This window comes from Desmodus rotundus, chromosome 2 (genome assembly GCF_022682495.2).
Source record: "Desmodus rotundus isolate HL8 chromosome 2, HLdesRot8A.1, whole genome shotgun sequence".
Lineage (NCBI taxonomy): Eukaryota > Metazoa > Chordata > Mammalia > Chiroptera > Phyllostomidae > Desmodus > Desmodus rotundus.
In genome coordinates this window covers 46,244,756-46,265,980 of record NC_071388.1, presented here as the reverse complement: position 1 = coordinate 46,265,980, position 21,225 = coordinate 46,244,756, and the positions used below count along the sequence as shown (strand labels likewise).

At 39.6% G+C, this 21,225-nt stretch overlaps 1 protein-coding gene across 11 annotated transcripts in view; it reads right to left on the bottom strand.

Moving 5' to 3' along the window:
- The window catches only part of LPP (LIM domain containing preferred translocation partner in lipoma), a 633,676-nt gene that overhangs the window by 329,712 nt on the left and 282,739 nt on the right, over window positions 1–21,225 (bottom strand). For all 11 annotated transcript variants that reach the window (XM_053918206.1, XM_045199196.2, XM_053918208.1 and 8 more), the window contains one exon: window positions 5,652–5,774. In XM_053918206.1, the coding sequence (XP_053774181.1) occupies window positions 5,652–5,774 (123 nt within the window). The remainder of the gene's footprint in view (window positions 1–5,651; window positions 5,775–21,225) is intronic.

Here is a 21,225-nt window from a genome sequence, read left to right as displayed (position 1 = left end):
GCAATCCAAGGTAGATTTTCAGCACAATTCCATTCTGGAAATGCTATATTCAAAACAAAGGTTTAGTTAACTTTATTATGCTCATCATATATACGACACAAACACAATCATCATCTTCTAAAAAAGGAGGGGGTATAAATGTTATGATGCAATTATATATAATCTAAAAATTAATCACCCTTCATCAAACTCATGGCTTGCAGCTGAGTCAGCTCACCAGTCCTCCACCTCCACCTTATTGTTATTTAACTGCTGAAGTTTTCTGGCAGGTCCAGACCAATTCAAAATCACCCAGATCTTCTATACATGAGCACTGAAAGAATTAGGTCCTTTTTTCTTAAAACGGTACCTTTGCACATTTCATTTTGTCATTCTCCAGTTGGTCTCTTACATATGAGCTTTCTACAATGTGCCAACTTTTACCATGGCTCTCAGAGAAAGCTATCAGTAAGCAGGCAATACAGGTACGCTGGCAAATCCATCTTTTTCCAACAAATCACAGTGTGCTCCTAAATTTTTCCCAGAAGAATACAAGAAAAGGAAGATGACAATATCCACACCTATTTTCAACAGCATAAGACCCAGTTCCCATCTCATTTACCAAGAAGCAAATACAGAACCAGCAAGGTTCCAATCTGCAGGGATAGCCCACCTCCATCTCGATGTGCAGTACCAGCATGTCGCAGCTTCCCTTCCCATCAGCCTACATGTTTGGGATGCACTAAATAATATGAAATATTAAAAATTTAATTACTAATTAATCTCCCCTGCAGCTGCTCAGGACTTTTGCAAGCTACAACAGGCAGCACAAGGGAACAGAAGATCCACGGCACCACAGACTCCACCCTGATTATGCTGCCTGGGAGCCCTCAGGCCACGCACATTCCTAATGAAAAGCCTTCCATACAACGCACACACACCTGAAACAATTTCCCAGGTTGCCTCAGAGATTAGTGCCCTATGAAAGGAACTCAGTGTGGGAGCGCTTGAGATTGCAGTTAAAGGCACTGTACATGTTCCCAAACAGAACTTCTGTGCTCAGCTCCCAGACAGACTAAAAAATTACAATACTTTTTAAATGCTTCAACTGAGGGAGACAAATACAAGCATTTATAGGGTAACCAGCATTCAGAAAAGATAAGCCCCAAGCCTTCAAAGACCTGAAGCTTTAAAGCGAGCTCCAGACTCAAGCTAAAAATCCCAAAACAAAATGGGAAGGATTGAGTGACCTACTGCTTAAAGCCAACATCTTATTTCTTGTAACACTAGAGCAATGTGGTATTTCTGCAGAGGGGAATAATTGTAGTTACCATGCCCATTTTAGAAACAAACGAAGCTCAGACTGGTGATGTGCACAGGTCGCACAAACGGAGCTCTTTATATGTTATTTAAAATCTGCTGAAGTAGTTAGCCCTGAACCCACAGTAACCAGAACACTATCACCTCTAAATTCCTCCCCTTGCTCTGAGAGTTCTTGGGCACCCAGAGAGCTACATAAGTACTATGTGCATGTGACTGCATCTGCCCATCCCCTTTGCATTCCATATACCCTGTATGGCATTTGAACTAACACGTCCTTCAAACAAGACATTCACTTTTGGCCACGACTGGTGTGGCTCAGTTGATTAGGCATCATCCTGCAAACCTGAAGGTCGCAGGTTCAATTCCTGGTTGGAACACGTGCCCGGGCTGCAGGCCAGGTCCTTGGTTGGGGGCATGGGACAGGCAATCAATCTATGTTTCTTTCACACACCGATGTTTCTCAGCCTCTCTTCCTCCCTTCCCATCTCTCTAAAAATAAATAAGTAAAATCTTTAAAAAAAAGACATTCACTTTCAATATTTCTTGCCTTTCCCATGACATAGCCAAGTACACGCATAGGTTCTCTGCTCCATGCAGTCCTCCCTGATACTTCCCTAGAAAAGTATAAAGTATAATGTTGACATTCCTACTTTTTTCTCTACAATTTCAACATCTGGTGAGTCAGTCACATGATAGCCTAAAGTAGTACAATGAAGCTTTCTTTTGTGGCCTTTTGAATTGTTGATGTGTTTGTCTCCTCAGTAAGAGTAAGAATTACTCCAGAGGTTTGTCCAACCTTTTGGCATATCTGCACCACACTGGAAGAAGAAGAGTTGTCTTGGGCCACATGTTAAATACATTGTGACACATAATCACACACAAAAAAATCCCATAATGTTCTAAGTAAATTTATGATTTTGTGTTGAGCCACATGCACAGCCACCCTGGGCCACCTGCGGCCCGCAGGCCACAGGCTGGACACCCCTGGTGGAGCAAGGACATGTCGATACCATTATGTTTCTAATGACTGATCCACAATGGGATCTCAATAAATGTTAGGTAAATGAATGAAAATGTGAAATTAAGCCAAGTAAAAATGTGAATAAATAAGTGAACAGAACTAAAGTTGGGAAATCTCAAAGTAGAAAAATGCTCCTTTAAAAAAGAGAAGAAAAATGCCCTATAAAATCTATTTTCAAGTAGTCAGACATTTTTCAAAGTTGTTACATGAATAAAGCTCCTTTGGACCTCTAGCTGTACAAACATTCCATGTGTGTTATTATTTTCCCCTAGATCCATTAGTCAAAGCAGCCTTACAAAGGCGATTCAGAGGTAGGTTTGGGAAAGCACACACTTGAATAATGAGAAGTCATAGACCTACTGGCCTACTTTAAGTAGTCAGGTGATTCAAAGGGTTTTGTAATTTGCTCTTGATCAAAAATAAAAACATCAAAGTTAGACATTAACAGTCCACATTTCTAGGACTTTTCAAGTACCTTTTAATTACAACACAACACAATCTACTGCAGACATCATTTTTGGCATATATTTTTAATATTTTAGGTGTGTGATTATCATTCTCACAGCATATAATTATGTTAACCAATAAATACTAACACATCTAATTCAGTTCTACCAGTGTGAAGACATTGAGAAGAATGAGTAGCTCCCAATTACCTCTTGCTTTTCTAAATTAGAATAAGGAAAAACGTTAGAAAGGCTCACTCTTTAATTTCTGAATGGAACAGGCTAATCAAAAATAGATTTTTACCTTAATTCTCAACTTCCTCTACTTAAGGGTTATTATTATTAGTGTTTTAAACATTCTGAATGTTTTTTTCTTTTTATGTGAAAACCTCAGGGGACATTGTTACTCGTATGACTTTTTCATAGATTTTTGTCATTGATAAAAACATTTTAAAAATACTGACACCCTCAAAAAAAAAATACCGACATCTTCAATATGGTCGTGGCACTTAAAGTCAAACACAGGTGTAAATTCAGGGTCCAGCTGTGCTCACATTGCAGCCATATGTCCTCAAACAAGTCACTTACCTGCTAAGTTTTAGTTTCCTCAACTACAAAATAAACACATCATTGGTATCTCAGAGCTGAGATAGCTGTGTCTCACTCAAGTGAGAATAAGTGTGGAAGTGCTTTACAGTTACTAAAGCACTGTACAAACATCAGTGATTATGAGTTTGTGGGCACAGTAAGTTGTGCAAACAAAAATGCAGCTACTGAATAAATGCATTAAAATGCAGAGGTTTATGGGAGGTGTATGTAGACACAGTGTTAAGGAATGAAGCCTATAGTAAGCAAAATCCTCTAAGCAAAAGCTTCCCAGTATATATCAAGATATAAAAAATGAGGAGAGAAAAAGATTAATCAAAAACCCTATTTTCCCCATTTTTAAAAACAGGCAGGGAGTCATGGACAGGTGATTTCAGTGGCAAACCCTGTGGCCTTGCTGACTGAGAACTGAGCTTGAGGCACGTGCTACAGCTGAGTAGAAAAATTGTTTAACATCACACAATGGTCAGAAACGGTGAAGCAAGCAAGGCTTGCTGGAGAATTTCTCAGACCTGGGCCTATCCCCCTACATCCTTCCAGAGTTCACCTTGCTTACTATTTTCCTTTTTTGGAATGAAATTTAGCTTTCCCCTGCTTGGGAACCTCCCACTATTCCCCATTATTAAAAGACAAGCCAAAATCTGAATCTGGCATTCAAACTTCCCCCCTGGCTCTCCGTAGGAAACCTCACTCCTATAGGCACTTCGCGCCTTCAGTGGCCTTGTCCACTGCCACCTGGCAGCCTGCATCTTTCTCCTCTATGGCTCAGGCCATTCTCCATCATTGTCCCCATCCCACAATCTGAATACACAAGCCTTCTGATAAATCCTCTCAGATTCTGTCACCTTCAAAACTACTCGTTACTCTGTTCCTTACATTTCTGCAATATCTGCCAGAGTTGAACTTAAAAATTATGGGCTCCTAGAAGATGACAATGGGGTCCTATATATTTCCCACTCAACCATCCACTTTATTCTCCTATCATTCCCCCAAAAGACCACAGTGTCTGCTACATCCCTGAAGCTCAGCATGTTTATCAAAATTAAGTGCATTTGCACTACCAACAGGTCTGGTTGGGCCAAGAGCGAAGATAGCTAAGGAAGAGCTAAGCTCTCGTGTGTTTCGCTTGTGCCCGCACATAGCTGGCAGTCTCGTTTTATGTCTAGGAAAGGCAACGGGGATACGTCTGAAGAGGAAATCACTGCCACCTTATGCGCAGTTCAGTGTTGAAATGACTGACAGCAGAGAAGCGGGGCTGGTTTTCAATTCATGAAAGAAACCATTGTGAATATAGGAACTGCTGCTCAAGAACTGAGTCAAACTCAGCGTGCCATGTGCACTGTCACTTTGTCAAGCAAGCATCACGTGAGTGTAACAACGCAGTGACAATAGTGCCAGGCCAATGTTTGCACCTAGAGTTCTGCTGGATGCCTCCTGAGGAGCTGCAGTCCTGCAAGTCCACTTGCCGTTACTGTGTGAAGATCAGAGAGACGGGAAGTGGCCACTAGCAATGGAACCTCAGCTTCTGAATGCAGACAGTCAACGCCAATGCAGAAAAAGAGCCAAGCACCACAGCAAGTTTAAAACAATGAACACACAAACTAGTAATGTGCTACCACCTGCACTTAAAAAATATAGATTAATGGTTATCACGAAATTCTGGTGAGACTGAGGAGAAACTGGCATATTTAAACTGCCAATATAAGCTATTCACAACCTTTGGAAAAAAAAATAAAGAAAGTGGTCATATTCCTCAATGTAGAAATCCTACTCTTAGGAATCTGAGACAGGGAAGTGGTTCCAAAGAAAATATCCGTGAACATATCATTCGTAACATTACGTACAACCACAACCAAAAAATGGAAGCCCACCTCACATATCCAACATAAAGAATTTCTTTACAGAAGTCATGGCCCTCGCCTTGCCTGGCCTTAAACATGGTCATGCTAAAGTCTATTTGTGAAGACTATACCAACATGCAACAAAATATCCACATACTCAAAGCCAGAAAAAGAGCCAAGCAATAGAAGAAGAAGAAATTTAATTTTCAAAAGTTTTTCTATAATGTTGTTGTAGTAATTTAAAGAGACATTAATAAAATTAATTTTAAAAATTTCTGTTAACATATGTAGATGTTAAATAAAAAAGACAACTTAGACTACTGACTCTGAGAAGATAAAAAACAATGGAAGGGCTATAAGCAGCAGCTTATCCCTTCAGCTCAGTGTCGGCTCTTTGCAGCTGGCAATGTGGAGACCTTCCTGGGCGGCTCTTACCTGGGGAGGCCGAGGCTTGTACGGGGAGCTGCTCTCGAGGTCGGCCAAGATGCTAGTCAGCGAGTCAATCTCCGCATCCAGGCTGGAGCGTCTCTCCTCAAGGGTCTTGCCTCCAGGATTTCCCTGCCAGAAGCAACACAGACATGTTCAAAAAGGAAACTGGCAGTATCTATTGCATCCAGTCTGTCTTCAAATTTCTCACGTTATTGTGTGGACTTGTCCAAGGTTTTCTGCATCTTTTTTCTACTTCTTATAAAATCTCAGTGAGGTAGTCTGAAGTAGAATTATCCCTTTTGACAAATAAGAAAACTCAGGTATAAGGTGATTTTCCTAAGGCCACACACTTATATTTTGATGAGTGTAAAAATAAAAGTAAGTAAATGTCTCCATCCTGTATTCAAGGAGCAGATCCAACTGGAAAGGTATTGCAAGTTCTTTGTGTTCAGAAACCATTGCTCAGAATGATGACATTTTAGTTGGAACAGGAAGGGCAGAGGTGGGAGACAGAGTCCAGGGAGAGAGGAACCAGGGGAGATCAATGGACATTAGTTGTGTCTGTGTGACAGAGATGGTAAGTCCCAACCAATGAGTCTACAAATGAACTAAATGTGACTGCTCAGGGTTCTGGCCAAGCAGTTGCAGAGGAAACATGGTGAGCGGTCCCTGATTTGGAAGCTAGGGCTTAATGGATTTCATATTTCAGTGCCCCATGTTATCAGAAGTACCAACTTCTATCTGCACTCAGAATTGATAAGAGATGAGCAGAAGACAATACTACCACAAGAGCATGCACCGGCATTGTGAGTAGGTTCAGGAAAACAAGCAGTTTGCCTACAGCATAAGGCAAGCAAATAATAAAGTAAGGTGGCCCTTTTACAAAGTAACAATGGTCATGGTTTTTAATGGGAGGGGCTCTTCAGACTCCACCAAGAAACCAAAATGCATCAGCAGCAAGATTCAACAGACATCAAATAATGGGAAGTTAGTATAAACTAATCAACCCTATTGAATTTGTCTGAGGAAGTTAGATGTCATGATACTATCTGGACAAAATTTAAAAAAAGCACTAGCCAAGAAACCAGAATATCCTAAGCTAAAACAAAAAATAGGATACTGTGACAAGCTAGCATCAAACCTTACAGTCCTCTAAATAAATGTATCTTTCTAGTATATGTGCTAGTATATCAGGCAATGATAATAGAATAGACGGGTAGTTCCTTTCCTCTCCAAACCACCTTCCTTGAGTCCTAGAACTTATTTAGATCTCTGTATCAGACAGCCCGAAGGGGATTTGGTACATCAGCCTCTTGTGAACTAAGCCAGCATGAGTTAATCCCTGTGGATTTGATCAAGCCCAGGCACACTGAAAACACCAAAGTCTATGAAGCTGTGGCCCAGGCCCCTTGCATCCAAACCTGATGACTGCTGCCTGGCCCAGGGGCAGCTGGAATCCCTCTTTGTGAGCCCTCCTGAACAATGGGCATCTTTTATCACATCATCTAAAGCAGGCTTCTCATCACTTTCTCCTTCAGAATGTATTTCCATAACCTCTCCACGGCACTCTATCCCTTCACCTGGCTTTTCTTATAATATCCATCATGATCTAACACTACCATTTATGTATATTTGTCCATCACCAGTCTCTCCTAGCAGACTGTAAGCTCCATGAGGATAAGGACTTTGTCAGTTCTGGTCCCGCTGATTCCCCAGAATCTTGCTGAGGGCCTGACCCACGGAAATGTTCGGTAAATGTGTTTAAATATATAAATGAATAGATAATGACAGACACTATCATAGGTCCAGACAGTAACCCTTTTCATATCAATGTCTTTTGGCTACAAACAGCCAAACATACAATAAGAGCAGTGGATGCTCTAGTTAACAGAGTATATATTATGTTATGTTACAGAAGAGGAACTAAAAGGCTCAGTGTGCATTTGCACACTGAGTGTGTTTGTGTATTTCACATTGTGTGGCCCAGATATGAAGTTGCCTCTATCAAAAATGAGAAATTTTCCTCAGCTCTGTTGCCATAGCCAAAAGTGAAAATAAATACATGCACACATACATACATACATACATACATGTTGACGATGTTTTCTCAGAGCCCGAAGGGACAGTGGGTCTCATGGGCAAGGACAATAGGAGGGAAGTTTGAATGTGGAAGAAGAGGAATGGGCAGGGTTGGGGAGAGTAATGGGGAAAAAATAGGGACACTGTAATTAAACAACAGTAAAATTTTTTTTAAAAAAAGAACAGTGGGACTTTGCCCTAGAAGCATATGTTTTGAAAATGCTAATCCCTCTATCAAAAGCAATCTCGTCTTTATCCCATTGAGTATTAATAACTATGAGATATTGTGGTATTACTAAAAAGAAAGTCTTTACACATTTAGAATTCTTGTGAATATTTTGACATTGGGTCCTGGTACAAAAAGGAAAGGGAGGACATCATTGTTATGGAAGGTAACTGAGAAATGTGGGAACCTGTTCTTTAACGTGCAGATATAAAACATTATAATAAGTATGAGTTTGATAAGTGTATTTCCATTTATAATCGGAAAGCACAATATACAGGTAAGAGAGGTGGACTGCAGTCTGATTCAATTCTTTCCTGGGCCAACTTTCCTCATACATAAAACAAGGAGAATGTCACCTGCCATATCTAAGCCAGAGGGATATTAAAAGATTCAGAAAAAAAAATGGATGGGAAAATACTTTGTAAGTTATAAAGTGCTATAATTATGATAATTTTCATAAATAACATTAATTATAGCAACCAGTAACTATAAATTAATATGAATAATACAACTATTATTAATTATTCTTCTTAAGGGGAGCATCATTCATTAAGTGTTCTCTGCGGTATCAGCAAAGAGACAGGATTCAGTAAGGACTACCACATCTGTACTGTAGCAGAAAGTACATCAACTGTCCGTGCCCTAAGTCACTGGGATATCTAACCACAAAGACTCAAAATCACAGAATTACCCTGAGCTATACAATGAAACAAGTAATTACATAGTACACAACTAGCCTGTGCACGCAAGACTTCAGTTGGTATCAAGTCACTTTATTCTCCCATCCCTCTAAGTTGGGGTTCCTCCTCATTGTTAGTTTCTCATATTAGATTGATGCAATTTAACAAGTGCCAGCCTAACGCTGTGCGATTTTGCACCACGACCCCCTTGGTTGCCTTACCTGACCTTCTGATAAAAACTTTGCTCCTACATTTCCTTCAATCCTCAATATGGATTACAATAGGCCTCCTTAACACTAGAGAGTCTTTATTTTATTTTATGTCTCAGTTCAAATAATTGAAGTCCTCCCAAGTCCACCAACAACCCTTCTCTAAAATGCTCATTAACTCTCTCCGTGCCTCTACATTCAAGGACTACCTTGTTACTCTCAACATTTTATAATAGATACCAGAGGCCATAGTCTTGGAACCAGCTAACAGAATCCTACACAGATACCACTGTGTCTTCTCCTTAACTCCTCATCACTGTAGCTTTACCAGTCACATGATGGCTAAATGACCTGCCTGAGGCCAAATAACAACAAGGAAGTTTCTGCTGACACTTTGCCTAATGCTTTTTCTAGACACCGTACAATCCCTTATATATTGGCAATTGTAATAACAACAATTCTCATATTCTTCAACCATAACTAGAGAGATGCCATTGTCTGGTTGATGTTCTGCAAAAAAAGTCAAAGCTTATTACAACGACTTGCATGCAGATCCCATGAAGCAGTAGTGAAGGACTGGAAGAAATGAGCAGGGGAGGAGGGAAAGCCAACTCAAAGGTGCTGCACTGAGGTGATCAGCAGTATAGGCAAGTAGGTCTCCATTCTCCTGAAAGCGCTCTGAGGAGTCCAGCAAAATGTGCCTCGGATCTTCCCACTAAGGGGTGCAGAACAGATTATCTATCCCCAGGGATGGATAGTCCAGTTCTCCTTGGGCTCACGGTTGCCTGTGGGGTTGTAAACTCCCTCCTACTTGTCCCAGGACGTGGAGTGGTGACAAAGAAGCTCCAGGACAGAAACTGAGAGAAAGGTATTGAGGCCGAAGCAAGGTGCTGCCAGGTCATACCTATGCAGAGGTAGTGGCTGTAGCGATGGCTGGTGCATGGAGATGCAACTAGAGGATAAGAGGTGAGGTACAAAAGGTGTCCTTTTACTAACGCGTATGAGTAAGTCATTCATAAGATATTTTCTAGAAGATAATTAGTCCCATTCGCTCAATAAATATGCATATGGTAAGAGCTTACCAAACCACAATTGGGCTTCTTATAACTTGGAAAGTCAAAAATTTTAGTTCCACTAGAAGAATTATAAGGTGATGATACCCTAATTATAAATTAATAGGGACAGACTTTAAGCCAGAGTGTAGATCCAAAATGTATAGCTTGTCAGGCCATTTCCAAGAGTCTGACTTTAGGTGGGTCATGTTTTAGCCAACATATTGCAAATCTATTAATTACTGGTGACAGTCAAGGAGAACCAGCCGTGATTTATAACAGTGTTCATTTGTATTTATTTATTCATTTTTATATCCAAATACCGTATTAAGAAAAAAATTAAACTCACAGAAAAGTTGAACAGGTAGTAAAATGAACTTCACCCAAAAACCCTATACCCAGATTCATCAATGGTCGACACGTGGTTCTCTCTCTTTTCCCCTCCCTCCCTCTTCCTTTCTCTCTCAGATAACAAACAGAAGATAGGTATGACCACTCAGAGGAGTTTGTTCATTTTCAAGGCTATGGGCAAATTCTACATCTTATATGTAAAAGATACATTGAATGCAGTGAGGTTAAAAGCTTAGAAATAACTACCTTTCAATTAAAAAAACCAAAGCAAATCCATTGGAATTGAGCAGCAAGAGAGGACTCTAAGATTTTCTCCAACTTGACTCTGATACAAATTTCCAGAAACATGGCAAAAGGCGGATGGCGGTGGGAGGGCTAGGTGTTCAAAATAGCAAAAATCTACCCTTTGTCAGTATATGAAAAAGTATATGTTCTGTTTGTTAAAGCACTTAAAGCATTTGAAAGAAGTTGCAGAAACTTCCCTTCCACATACTTCAGCTTGCATTCCTAAGAACACCTAATGTCTTGATATCATTCTCACATCCAAGACATTTAACATGGTGCAGTGCTATCTGACATGCGCGCATACTCACATTTCACCAGCAGTCTAGCAATGTCCTTTATCTACCGTTAATTCCCATAATCTAATCAAAAATCACGCATTGAGATGACAGGTCTTCTTAGCCTCTTTTAATGTTTGTCTTTAATGAAACCAACTTTTAAAAGAAATTTAGGCCAAGTGTCTTTTAAATAGTTCAATAAGCTGGCTTTGTCTGATGATTGCATTCAGGTTAAACAAGTGTGGCAGGGCTACCACAATACGTGATGTTGTGACCTTCCCACTGCATCACACCATGAAGCTTATGAGGTCAGTTTGGCCCAGTTAGTGGACGTCAAGTGTAATGACTTGATTAAGGAAGAGTCCATCAGATTTCTCCACTGTCCAAGCGTCTTCCTCCTTTTAAATCAATAAATTATCTGTGAGACTCTGCTGATATTCTACTTACCAAGAACCTTTCAGCCAATGGTTTTTGTATCCATAGATGATCCTCCCCTGAACTGATCATTGCATTGGTGGATGAAAAATTGTGAGAGTACTCACCATTAATGAATGGAAATAAATGGATCTTGCTTAGCATAATAACAATTTATTCGTTAAGAATTCATTCCACCCTGGCTGGTGTGGCTCAGTGGATTGAGTGCTGGCCTGTGAACTAAAGGGTCACTGGTTTGATTCCCAGTCAGGGCACATGCCTTGGGTTGCAGCCCAGGTCCCCAGTTGGGGGTGCACGAGAGGCAACCGTATGTTGATGTTTCTCTGCCTTTATCGCTCCCTACTCCTCTGTCTAAAAATAAACAAATAAAATCTTTTTTAAAAAAAGAGAATTTATTCCCATTTTGAGGTAGGGGGATAGGACAACTGCAAATCTGCTATGAAAGACTTTGATGTCAGGCTTTCAAATGATCTACTGATCTAACGATCAAATCAACCTTGTTAAAAAGTGAGTTCTTAATTCAGGCTATTAAGAGAAACAGTCAAGGGGAATGGTCTAATTAATGAAGAACTAATCTCTGCCCTAGGAAACTCACATCCCAGAATTAGAGCCAATACCCTGTGTAACACTCAAAATATGCATGAGTCTGACCACCTCATTAACAGCCCTCAGAAACTTGGGTGGGGCTGAGCAGCGGCATCACAATGACCCAGCACACAAGGGATCTGAGAGCCAAGATCTGTACGTCCTGGCCCAAACCACCCCTGAGAAAGAGACCAAATAACCAGAAGGAACACTTGACGTGAGCAGGGTTTTTAAATTGTGTTTCACAAAACTCAAACATTTTCTCCAGACCCCACGTGTGACACCAAGGAACTGCCAGCTCCTACCCAGTCACAGGCTTCCTTTTGTGATTCACTAGAAGAGAAGCTTTCACTGATAGCTCACCTTAGGGGTTACTACCCCAAACAGTACATTATTTTACATCTAAGTTCGATTTTCTTTTCCATGGTATTATTTAGGCATTAATAATGCAATATGAATTCCATTTCATTTTTATTTTTCTTTTACGGTAAATAAAGTTCATTATTCCATTTGTTCTAATATTAGTTAAAAAACAAACAAAAAGAACTTGGTGATAAGAAAAGGAATTCCAAAAATCTGTATTATTTATAAACAACAAAAACCTAAGTATGTATCTATTTATCATTTATCTATCATCCTTCTACCCTTAAAGAAGCTAGGGTAATAATCAATACATTTCTTTGTTTGTGATCATTTTATCAAGTTTTCCACCCAAAGCATAGTTCACACAAAAATATTAGTGGCAAAGGTTCTGAAGTCAGACCTGTAAAAGTTTAAAACCTGGATCTGCCAGCCAGCAGTTCTGCGACCTTAAGCAACTTACTAAGCTCTCTGGGTCTCAGTTCTCCCTGTACTTGTTGTAAGGACTGAGCAAATCCATACATGTCAAATACTGTTCACATAATAAGTATTCGATAAATGTTAGCTAGTCAATTATTGCCTTGACCACAGTATCCAAAGAAATGTATCAATTGACATACTAAGTCAATTGCATATATAACTTCTAAAAATATTTTGATTCCAAGGTAAAATCTGAAGTTGGAAGCTTCAGTTAGATGGGATTCCTGTGCTTCTTAACACATGTAAAGATGCTAAAAATTAACTGTGAAGAATATAATTCTAACCAGCAGTTCTTAAACTTTAGCCTACTTGTAACCACCTAGAAAGGATGTTAAAACACAGATTACGGACCCCAGGAGCCAGAGTTTCTGACTATCTAGATCTTCTATTTCTAATATTTTCCCACATAATGCTGAGAGTGCTGGCCTGAGGGTTATATACGCAGAGAAACACTGTTCTAAGTTACTTTCACAATGAACATTTAAAAGGGTAGTTGTGTCTGAACATGTGTATGTATGTGTGTACATGTGAACAGAAGTGAATTCATCTTATAAACAACCTATGTTATGTTACATGGTTAATGAAGCCATAAAAATACCAACAGTCCAAATAATGAGGTAAGAGAGATTTGGATAAAAATACAAAATAAAAACAGTAGCATTGCTGCGTAATATGACCCCCCATGCTATTATCATATTATTATAATAATAATATGAGAGCCCTCATCACACTGAACCAGGAAATGTCAAGTTGAGAGAGGCCGCATTTGGCAGTGAGAGTTATAGAAAATATGACCTATAGATTCTAGTAGAAATGTGACTTTTTTGAATGAGACTCAATATATTAAAGAGAAACAAAATGTTTTAGTTCATGCTGACTTATGAATTCTCCTTCCCGCTCATTCAGTAGTAGGACTTACCTTTCTAACCCCACTTATCTGTCTTACCGAATGCACTCTCCTCCATGAGACATTACTGGTAACCCAGCTGATGTGCTAGCTGAGTCCTCTTTGTCTAATTCTTTAGGATCGCATGGTTCATAGAGAACTCTCTCATGGGTGTGCGGGAACGGCTCTTCTCCCATGCTGCTCTGGGAAATCGTTTGTGCTAAGTACCATGCAGTCTAAAGAAAGCATGATCCCCACCTCAAGAAGTGCAGTGTGCTGGATACGACTACTTTCATATCTGCCTAGTGATATCAAATACAACATGTTCTTTGAGACTCTTTGTAAAACCATGCAGAGGATACAGAGATTTAAATATTGGGTTGGCTAAAAAGTTTGTTTGTTTGTTTGTTTTTATCTATAAGATGGCTATAGTAGTGCTTAGTTGTATTTAACTTCATTCAAAACAACTTTGTTAGATTGTATTGTGACAGCTGTCATATCAGCATGCATTAAAAAAAAAACCAACTTACCCACACTGGTGAATTTTTATGTAGCCATTGTAATATTAAAGATGGAAGAAAATATACAACATCTTCTGCATATTATGCTTTATTATTTCCAAAAAAGTGAAAATGCAATTGAAATGCAAAACAAAGATTTGTGCAGTGTATGGAGAAGGTGCTATGACTGAATCTGTCAAAAGTGGTTTGCAAAGTTTCGTGCTGGAGATTTCTCACTGGGCAATACTCCACAGTCAGGTAGACCAGTGGAAGTTGATAAGCGATCAAATCGAGACATTAATTGAGAACAAAATATACCAAGCAGGAGATAGCCAACATACTTAAAATATCCAAATCAATAAAGTAATGGATGAAAATAAATAATGTGTTTTTTATTTTATGGAAAAAACCATATGGATCTTTTGGCCAAGCCGGTACAAAAACCATTCCCTTCCCTATGAAACTTACAATCTAATGGCTGACAGAAATACAAGCACACATTTCCAAGGTCCAAAAATGGGCTAAAACTTGAGGCTCATTGTTAAATGAGAAGTTTCACTTACCCCACAGGTTAAGGGCAGTGGGGATAGGTGCTTCAAAATGCCATCTTTGGAACAAACACTCTAGCATTCCCGACAGAGATAATGTGCTCACAATTTCAAGTGGAATAATAGCCTGACAACTGGGAACAGAGCATTGAATAAAAAGAAAATGAGGTAACAACAGGAGACAAAGAGAGTTTTCCATGGTACGAGTATATTTGAAGAGAAAGAAAACATCAAGATAAAACCTAAACTTGATATGTGCCTCAATTTTTTTTCCTTCACACTCCCTATCATTCATCCTTTTCAGCCCTAATACACTCTCCCAAAGTTGGTAACGTTTGACCAACCCGCATCTCTAAAGGAAATGGTCTTACCCCCAGCCCTCGTTGCCAAAAGAGCCATGTTTTGAACCGTGTGATGCTACTTCAAAGCACTGTGACCCACAGAAGAAAGGCTGGACAAGTGACCAAAAGTGCATAAGGAGGCTGGTGAACTTAGATGCCAGCCTGTGACCAAAAACAAAACAAAACAAAACAAAACAAAACACCAAACACTAGGCAAATAAACCTTCTTTTAAATCTGAACTAAGGAGCATGTAACAAAACCATCACAAGGGTGAAATGCAATCACTGATAATGAAAAAAGATCATGGTCATGGCTAATTATTAATAATTGAAACATATAAGGATATGAGAAGCCAATTATCAGAGAGAGGAGAAAAAGGGACATACAAATAATAGAGAAGCAGAAGATCAGAGAGGGGAGAGAAGGGAGGGAGAAAAGGAATAAGGAGAGAGAGATGGCCCCATCCCTAGAGGCCAGATCACATCCACATGGGTCCTTACGATAAACTCATCCTGTGGAGACAGTGCAAGGGGCCTCTGTTCCACAGTCACCTCACTGACACAGGCAGCGCGAGTACCCACTCATTCCCAGAGATGCCAGCACAGAGCCAGCTCTACATGTGGTACCATCATCTGCATTTCTGAATCTCAAATTTTACTTCCATCAAATGAGGGACGTGAACCTGCCAAGTCTCCTGCTTTTTTGTCTTCATAGTGTGTGAGTCTATAACAACCTTTAACAACCTGCCTGTCACCACCTTTGCCGCCCATTTGCCACCAGATCCAAACTCACTAAAACTAGAAAAATTCAGAGTTTAAGACAACTGGGTCGCAAGTAAGGTCAAGGTCATAGCTGAAGTGGTGCTTGATTACACATAAGCAGCCTCACTGTTCACTGTTCTATTTACATAAGAAAGCAAAAAATACCCCCAAAACAAACAAAAACAAAGAGAGAAAGGTAACCTTCACTTTTCACTGTGTTTACCTACTCACTGAATTATTTCTAGGAAATTATAATCTTTATTAAATAAAAATTACATTGATAATACACTATTAAAGTAGTCCCTTGCAATTAAAATCAAGGTCAATTTGCTTAGAAACAACTAAATAACAAAGTGGAAAAATACATATATTATCTACCTATCATCAATATAAGAACCTTAAGATTAACCACAATAAGATTAATGATTTCAAGGTAAAATAGACATTTTTAAAGCAGCATAACCACCTGGTAAAAAAAAAATCATACATTAAACCCCATTGTTTAAAAAATATAAAAACAGCCACTCTGGCTCAAGTACAAGCAGAGGAAGCCTGGGATTCCACCTCCTTGGTCTTCCCCATTGCCTCCAATAACGTCCCGTGGACACTTCTATAGAAGAGTTCGAAAACCACTGCTGCAGACTATTTAGACAAGCTGTAGATGTAGAAACAGGACCCTAAAGAACACGCTGTCAGTCAGTCCACACACTCAGTTTAGCAAGCACCAAACCAAGCTGAAAGGACGTGTAATTGAAGTGTCTATAAAGACATACATACAGTCCTCTGTATCATAAAACATCTCCAGCAATGCTTTGCATAATGCAATTAATGCAAAATAATTCTAGCAGAACTTTTAGAAGGTAGAGAACAAAAACAGTTTGGTTTTCCATTAAGGAAACATTAATGGAGGAGGGTAGAAAAATAGTAGTTTCAACATGCAAATTAAATAGATGGACTAAAATATTTTTGGTCCACCCTTTAGGATGTAATATAAAATAGATCATGCCAGATATTTTTGTATCGATTTTGTTTTAAAATCTCATGGAAAATAGTTTTCTTATTTTGCATTTTGATTACGCAGGGCCAGTGAGTGGGGCATGATGAACGTCAGAAGCCGCTTTCTCCCATTGCTCAGCAGCACAAGAGAAATAGCCAGAAGCAAATACTCGGAAACTTAGAAACTGGAGGTTCATTTGGTATATCAGCTCATCGTCCTCAAACTGTGTTTGCATGAATACCTTCATGCTTCCTGTGTCCAGCACTCCACGTGAAGCAGCCAGCGCTGTAACACAGGCATGCCCATGCCCTTGAAGGGGAGAAGGGGTGAGAAATTTCTTCCTTAAATTATTTATGTGTTTATTTTTAGAGAGAGGAGAAGGGAAGGAGAAAGAAAGGGAGAGAAACATCAATTGGTTGCGTTTCGCACACCCTGCTAGGGACCTGACCCACAACCCAGGCAAGGGCCCTGACCTGGAATCAAACCAGTGAGTTTTGGGGTTGCAGGACAGCACCTAACCTAATGAGCCACACCAGGCAGGGCAGGGGTGAGAAAGTTCTTTAACATTTGTGGTTCTGAATCCATGTGCTAAGCATCATCAGTCAGGACTCGCATATACTGTTTGGGAAAGTGTGAATAGATTATACATGATTAGCACAGAAGAGGTAATTCAGGCTCAAGAAATATTAGAACTGGAAGGAGAATTTAAGCAACTATTCCAACACTTTCATTTCAAGACAATGAAAATATACCCCCAACGATGTCTAGGACAATAATTCAGTTAAAGGGACTGAAATAGGACTTAAACCTAAATAACCTACACTGTGAAACATCTTCTCCAAAGCAATTATGTCACGCATTATTTCAAATGTTCTTAAGAACCTGCGAATAAGCAAAAAGTCTCTCTCCTCCTATCTTCCATGTGAGGCAACTTTATGGAGGAGAGCACAAGCACTGACCCAGAATTTCCAGCCTGACTTGCAGGCCAAGGCCAGCGCAGTCTGGGGAGGAGTAGAGTCCATCCTCCAGCCAGTTCAGAAGTCTATGCTGACACAGAGGTACAAACAAGTGATGCAGAGCTGTCAGAATGGGTGGAGACACAGATTTGTAGACAGACATGGTGGAGATGGGAAGAATCCCATGACTGAACCAAAAGGAAACATAGGACCAGAAAGCTTAGGCGGTTTACTAATGGTCAAACAGGCAAGGCATCAGGCTGGACAGGAAGACATGAATCAGTGCTTCTTAATCCCAGCCCTTCCACCGAAAACTCAGTCTCAAGTAAAAAAAAAAAACCAGAAAACAGTATTTCGATTTTCTCCTAAAAAACGTAAAAGTATGCTAATGTCAGAAGATGACTCTGAATATTTAGAAATGTTGACCCAGAGAAGTGATACTTATTGCCTATCCAGGGTAACCACAGGGTTGCCTTTAGTGAACGGGGAGCAGATGTGTAGGAGAGGAGAGTGAGAAGCAGTAACCTAGGCACTCATCCCAGTTCTGCCATAACTCAGTAGGGTGACCCTGGGCGAATCACTTTCTCTTTCCAAGCTTGTGTTTTCTCAACAGCAAAAGGAGGGGTTTAGACATGATTTACATGTTTTATTCTAGATTAAAAGTCCTGTTTTTTCAACACATTCACATAAATGCAACCTACCTAAAGTTTTCAGAAGCTTAAAGGTTGTTTCTTTGATTGTTTATTAATGTGGATGGTAATTTTTTTTTCTACTTATAGCCACTTACTGGAACCAAATTACTCTGTTTCTATTTAGTTTTAAGTGTTACTTTGATAGTTGAAAATACAAAAAATATACAGCAGATACTAACAACAATACACAATTTGAACTATCCATTTCAAATACAGTCACTGACAACTTTATAGAGGAAGTTGCATTCAGTTATATTGTTTTGAGAGTCATGAGCTGATTAATGGAAATGGAAATAAGACAGGTGAGAGTAGCAAATCTTAGCAACAGGCAGAAAGGGAAAGGACAAAACGTATATTCGGTCTTATCTCAAAGTATAAGAAGGGTTGAGATATGGAGAAACGATCTACAATGGCAGAAATCATATTTTCTAACGATAAAATATGTACCAGCTCCCCAATAATCATCCTAAATCTGTCCATCATCTTCTCTTGGTGAAGATTTCCATTCCAAGAGAGTACTGGGAAATATCCTATGAGCCAGTTACCCCGTCCACTGGACACAGCCTGAACAGTTACCTCTGGGAACAAGGGGAAAGGAAATCATAGCTTTCTCTGCACTGCTCTTATCAACAGAGAAGTGCCTAAGTTCAGAAAAGCACTTTCTTAGATATGAGCTCGTTGGATTCTCTCAGCAGTCCTAGAGATCATTAGGTATTATTACTCATATTTTACAAAAGAGGATAGCAAGGACCAAAGAAAAAGAGACTTTTGCAAGTCACTCAGGTAATACGCAGAAGGATTGGAATTTGGGTCTCAAATGTTTTGCTGCAACACTGTAGCTCTGACACTTTCCATGACACAAAACTAAGAATGCAAAGAGAGAGAGGTTTGCCTTCATTTGATAATGAGATTATACAGGCCAATTAGGTGAACGTGAATTAGGCCATGGATGTAACTACAGCTAAAAGCCAGGTTCTAATCCTCTCTTTGCCTTCTATCACTCCATTTAGCAGTTTTCATAAATATTTATCAAATATTCAGGATACATTGATATGAAAGACAGGAATTATTAAAAGGAAGGAAGGTAGGAAGGAAGGAAGGAAGGAAGGAAGGAAGGAAAGGAAGAAGGGAGGGAGGGAGGAAGGAGAAAATCAGTGGTTTTCTGCCCTGCAAGTTCTTATACTTGCATTACAGAGGTTAGTTTCCCCACAAATAACCATAGTATAGGGCTGAATAAGTCAGGTTAGTATCAAAGTATATGAAGCACAAGATGCTAAAGTAAATATACACACAAACACGAGAGGGGGGATGGAAGAAGGAGGAGGAAGAGGGGAAAAGCGAAGAGGGAGAAGGAGAGGAGAGGAGCTGAATAGAAAAATCAGACAGAACTGCATGGATGCAGTGGGAATTGAGAAAATCTTACTTGGAGAAAAAACATTTAAGTATTTAGCACTTGAACACAAAGATATAGGAGGAACACTGCAACAGGCACTAACTCTTGGAAAATAACACATGTTCCTTCAGGTAAAAATAAAAGAAGACCAGACTCAAAGGGCCAGCTTGCTCAGATTATGCAGGTGTACAAACCCTAGGCATAGAAGGAACCTGGCTAGGATCCAGGGTACAGATATCTAATGAGAAACATGGTCCCTATGACGAAGGAGAGAGTGGGCAGGGGTAATTGTATCTTAGGACTCAGTGTTGAATGTGGGAACAAACACATGGAATGAATCACATATATTTTAGGCAGTGCACAGAAAATTTACATTAATAACACCTCCAGCAGGAATTCCTATTTTTATGAAAAATGTTGCCATTGATAAAAAGTGAATAAGGACCATATCAGAAAGCTATTGACCTCACCTTTATTAGGAATGAATATGATCCCACAAAACAACAAACTTTGCCCCCTTCAATTTTGGGAATACAAATTAAAAGACAGCTTTAAAAGGACTGTTCTTTCCACAGGTAAAGGCTGAAAAAAAATTTAAAGGAGGCAAGAAATAATGCTGTTGCAAGCCTCATTATTCTTACCTCAATTTAAAAAGCCTTTCTCAATTCCAGAATTCTATTCATACCTCAGTTCAGGCATCCCCAAGAAATGTTTCTCTTTCCATAGAATAGTCAGAGTCGAGTGATAAATCAAATGACTACTATTTACTTGACAGAGTTTAGTACCTACTCTATATTAAAGAGTCAAGACAAATAATGGAAGAATAAAAAACTGAATTGGTCATTTTTAGCTTTCCTTCCTTCCTCTCCCCCATTCCAATGTGAACTTTTTCTTTATGATGAATGCCACTTAAAAAGTTCTAGCGGCTCTGTCCCCATCTGCGGTTCAAAACTGAAGGAGAATCTGGGTCCCTACCTGAATTTAAATCAAAAGGATTTAACACAATGAGCTGCTTGATCAAGTCATACCCCCTCTCAGTTTTAGTACCCTCGCATGATATAGGGGAGTGAAAATACAAACTCACAGGGATACTTTGAAAACCAGGGGGCATAGGGTCCTTGGAACCATATGTCCAAAAGAATCCAAGTGCACAGTATGCATCCTATAAATGTAGAGTAAATGAGTGCAGAGTAAACAAGGTGAGTTCCAGGAGACCCCACGGCTATTAAGCAAAAAACTCTTGGTCTCAGAGTGAGGCTACATTTTGTTGGCTAAAGACAGATTCTACAAGAAGAAGAGGAGGGTGGGCTTTCAAAGGGAAGCTGAGCCTCCTCTGAGGACAGAAGGATTTCAGGTGCCCATTCAAAGGGAAAATTCTTAGGACTGCTCCCAAGATTTACCAAAGCTGAACCTTTTGAGCAGAGCCTAGTAACTGGCATTTAACGAGCCCTTCATCCATCTCCCAGTTCTTCTCTACACTCACCTTGA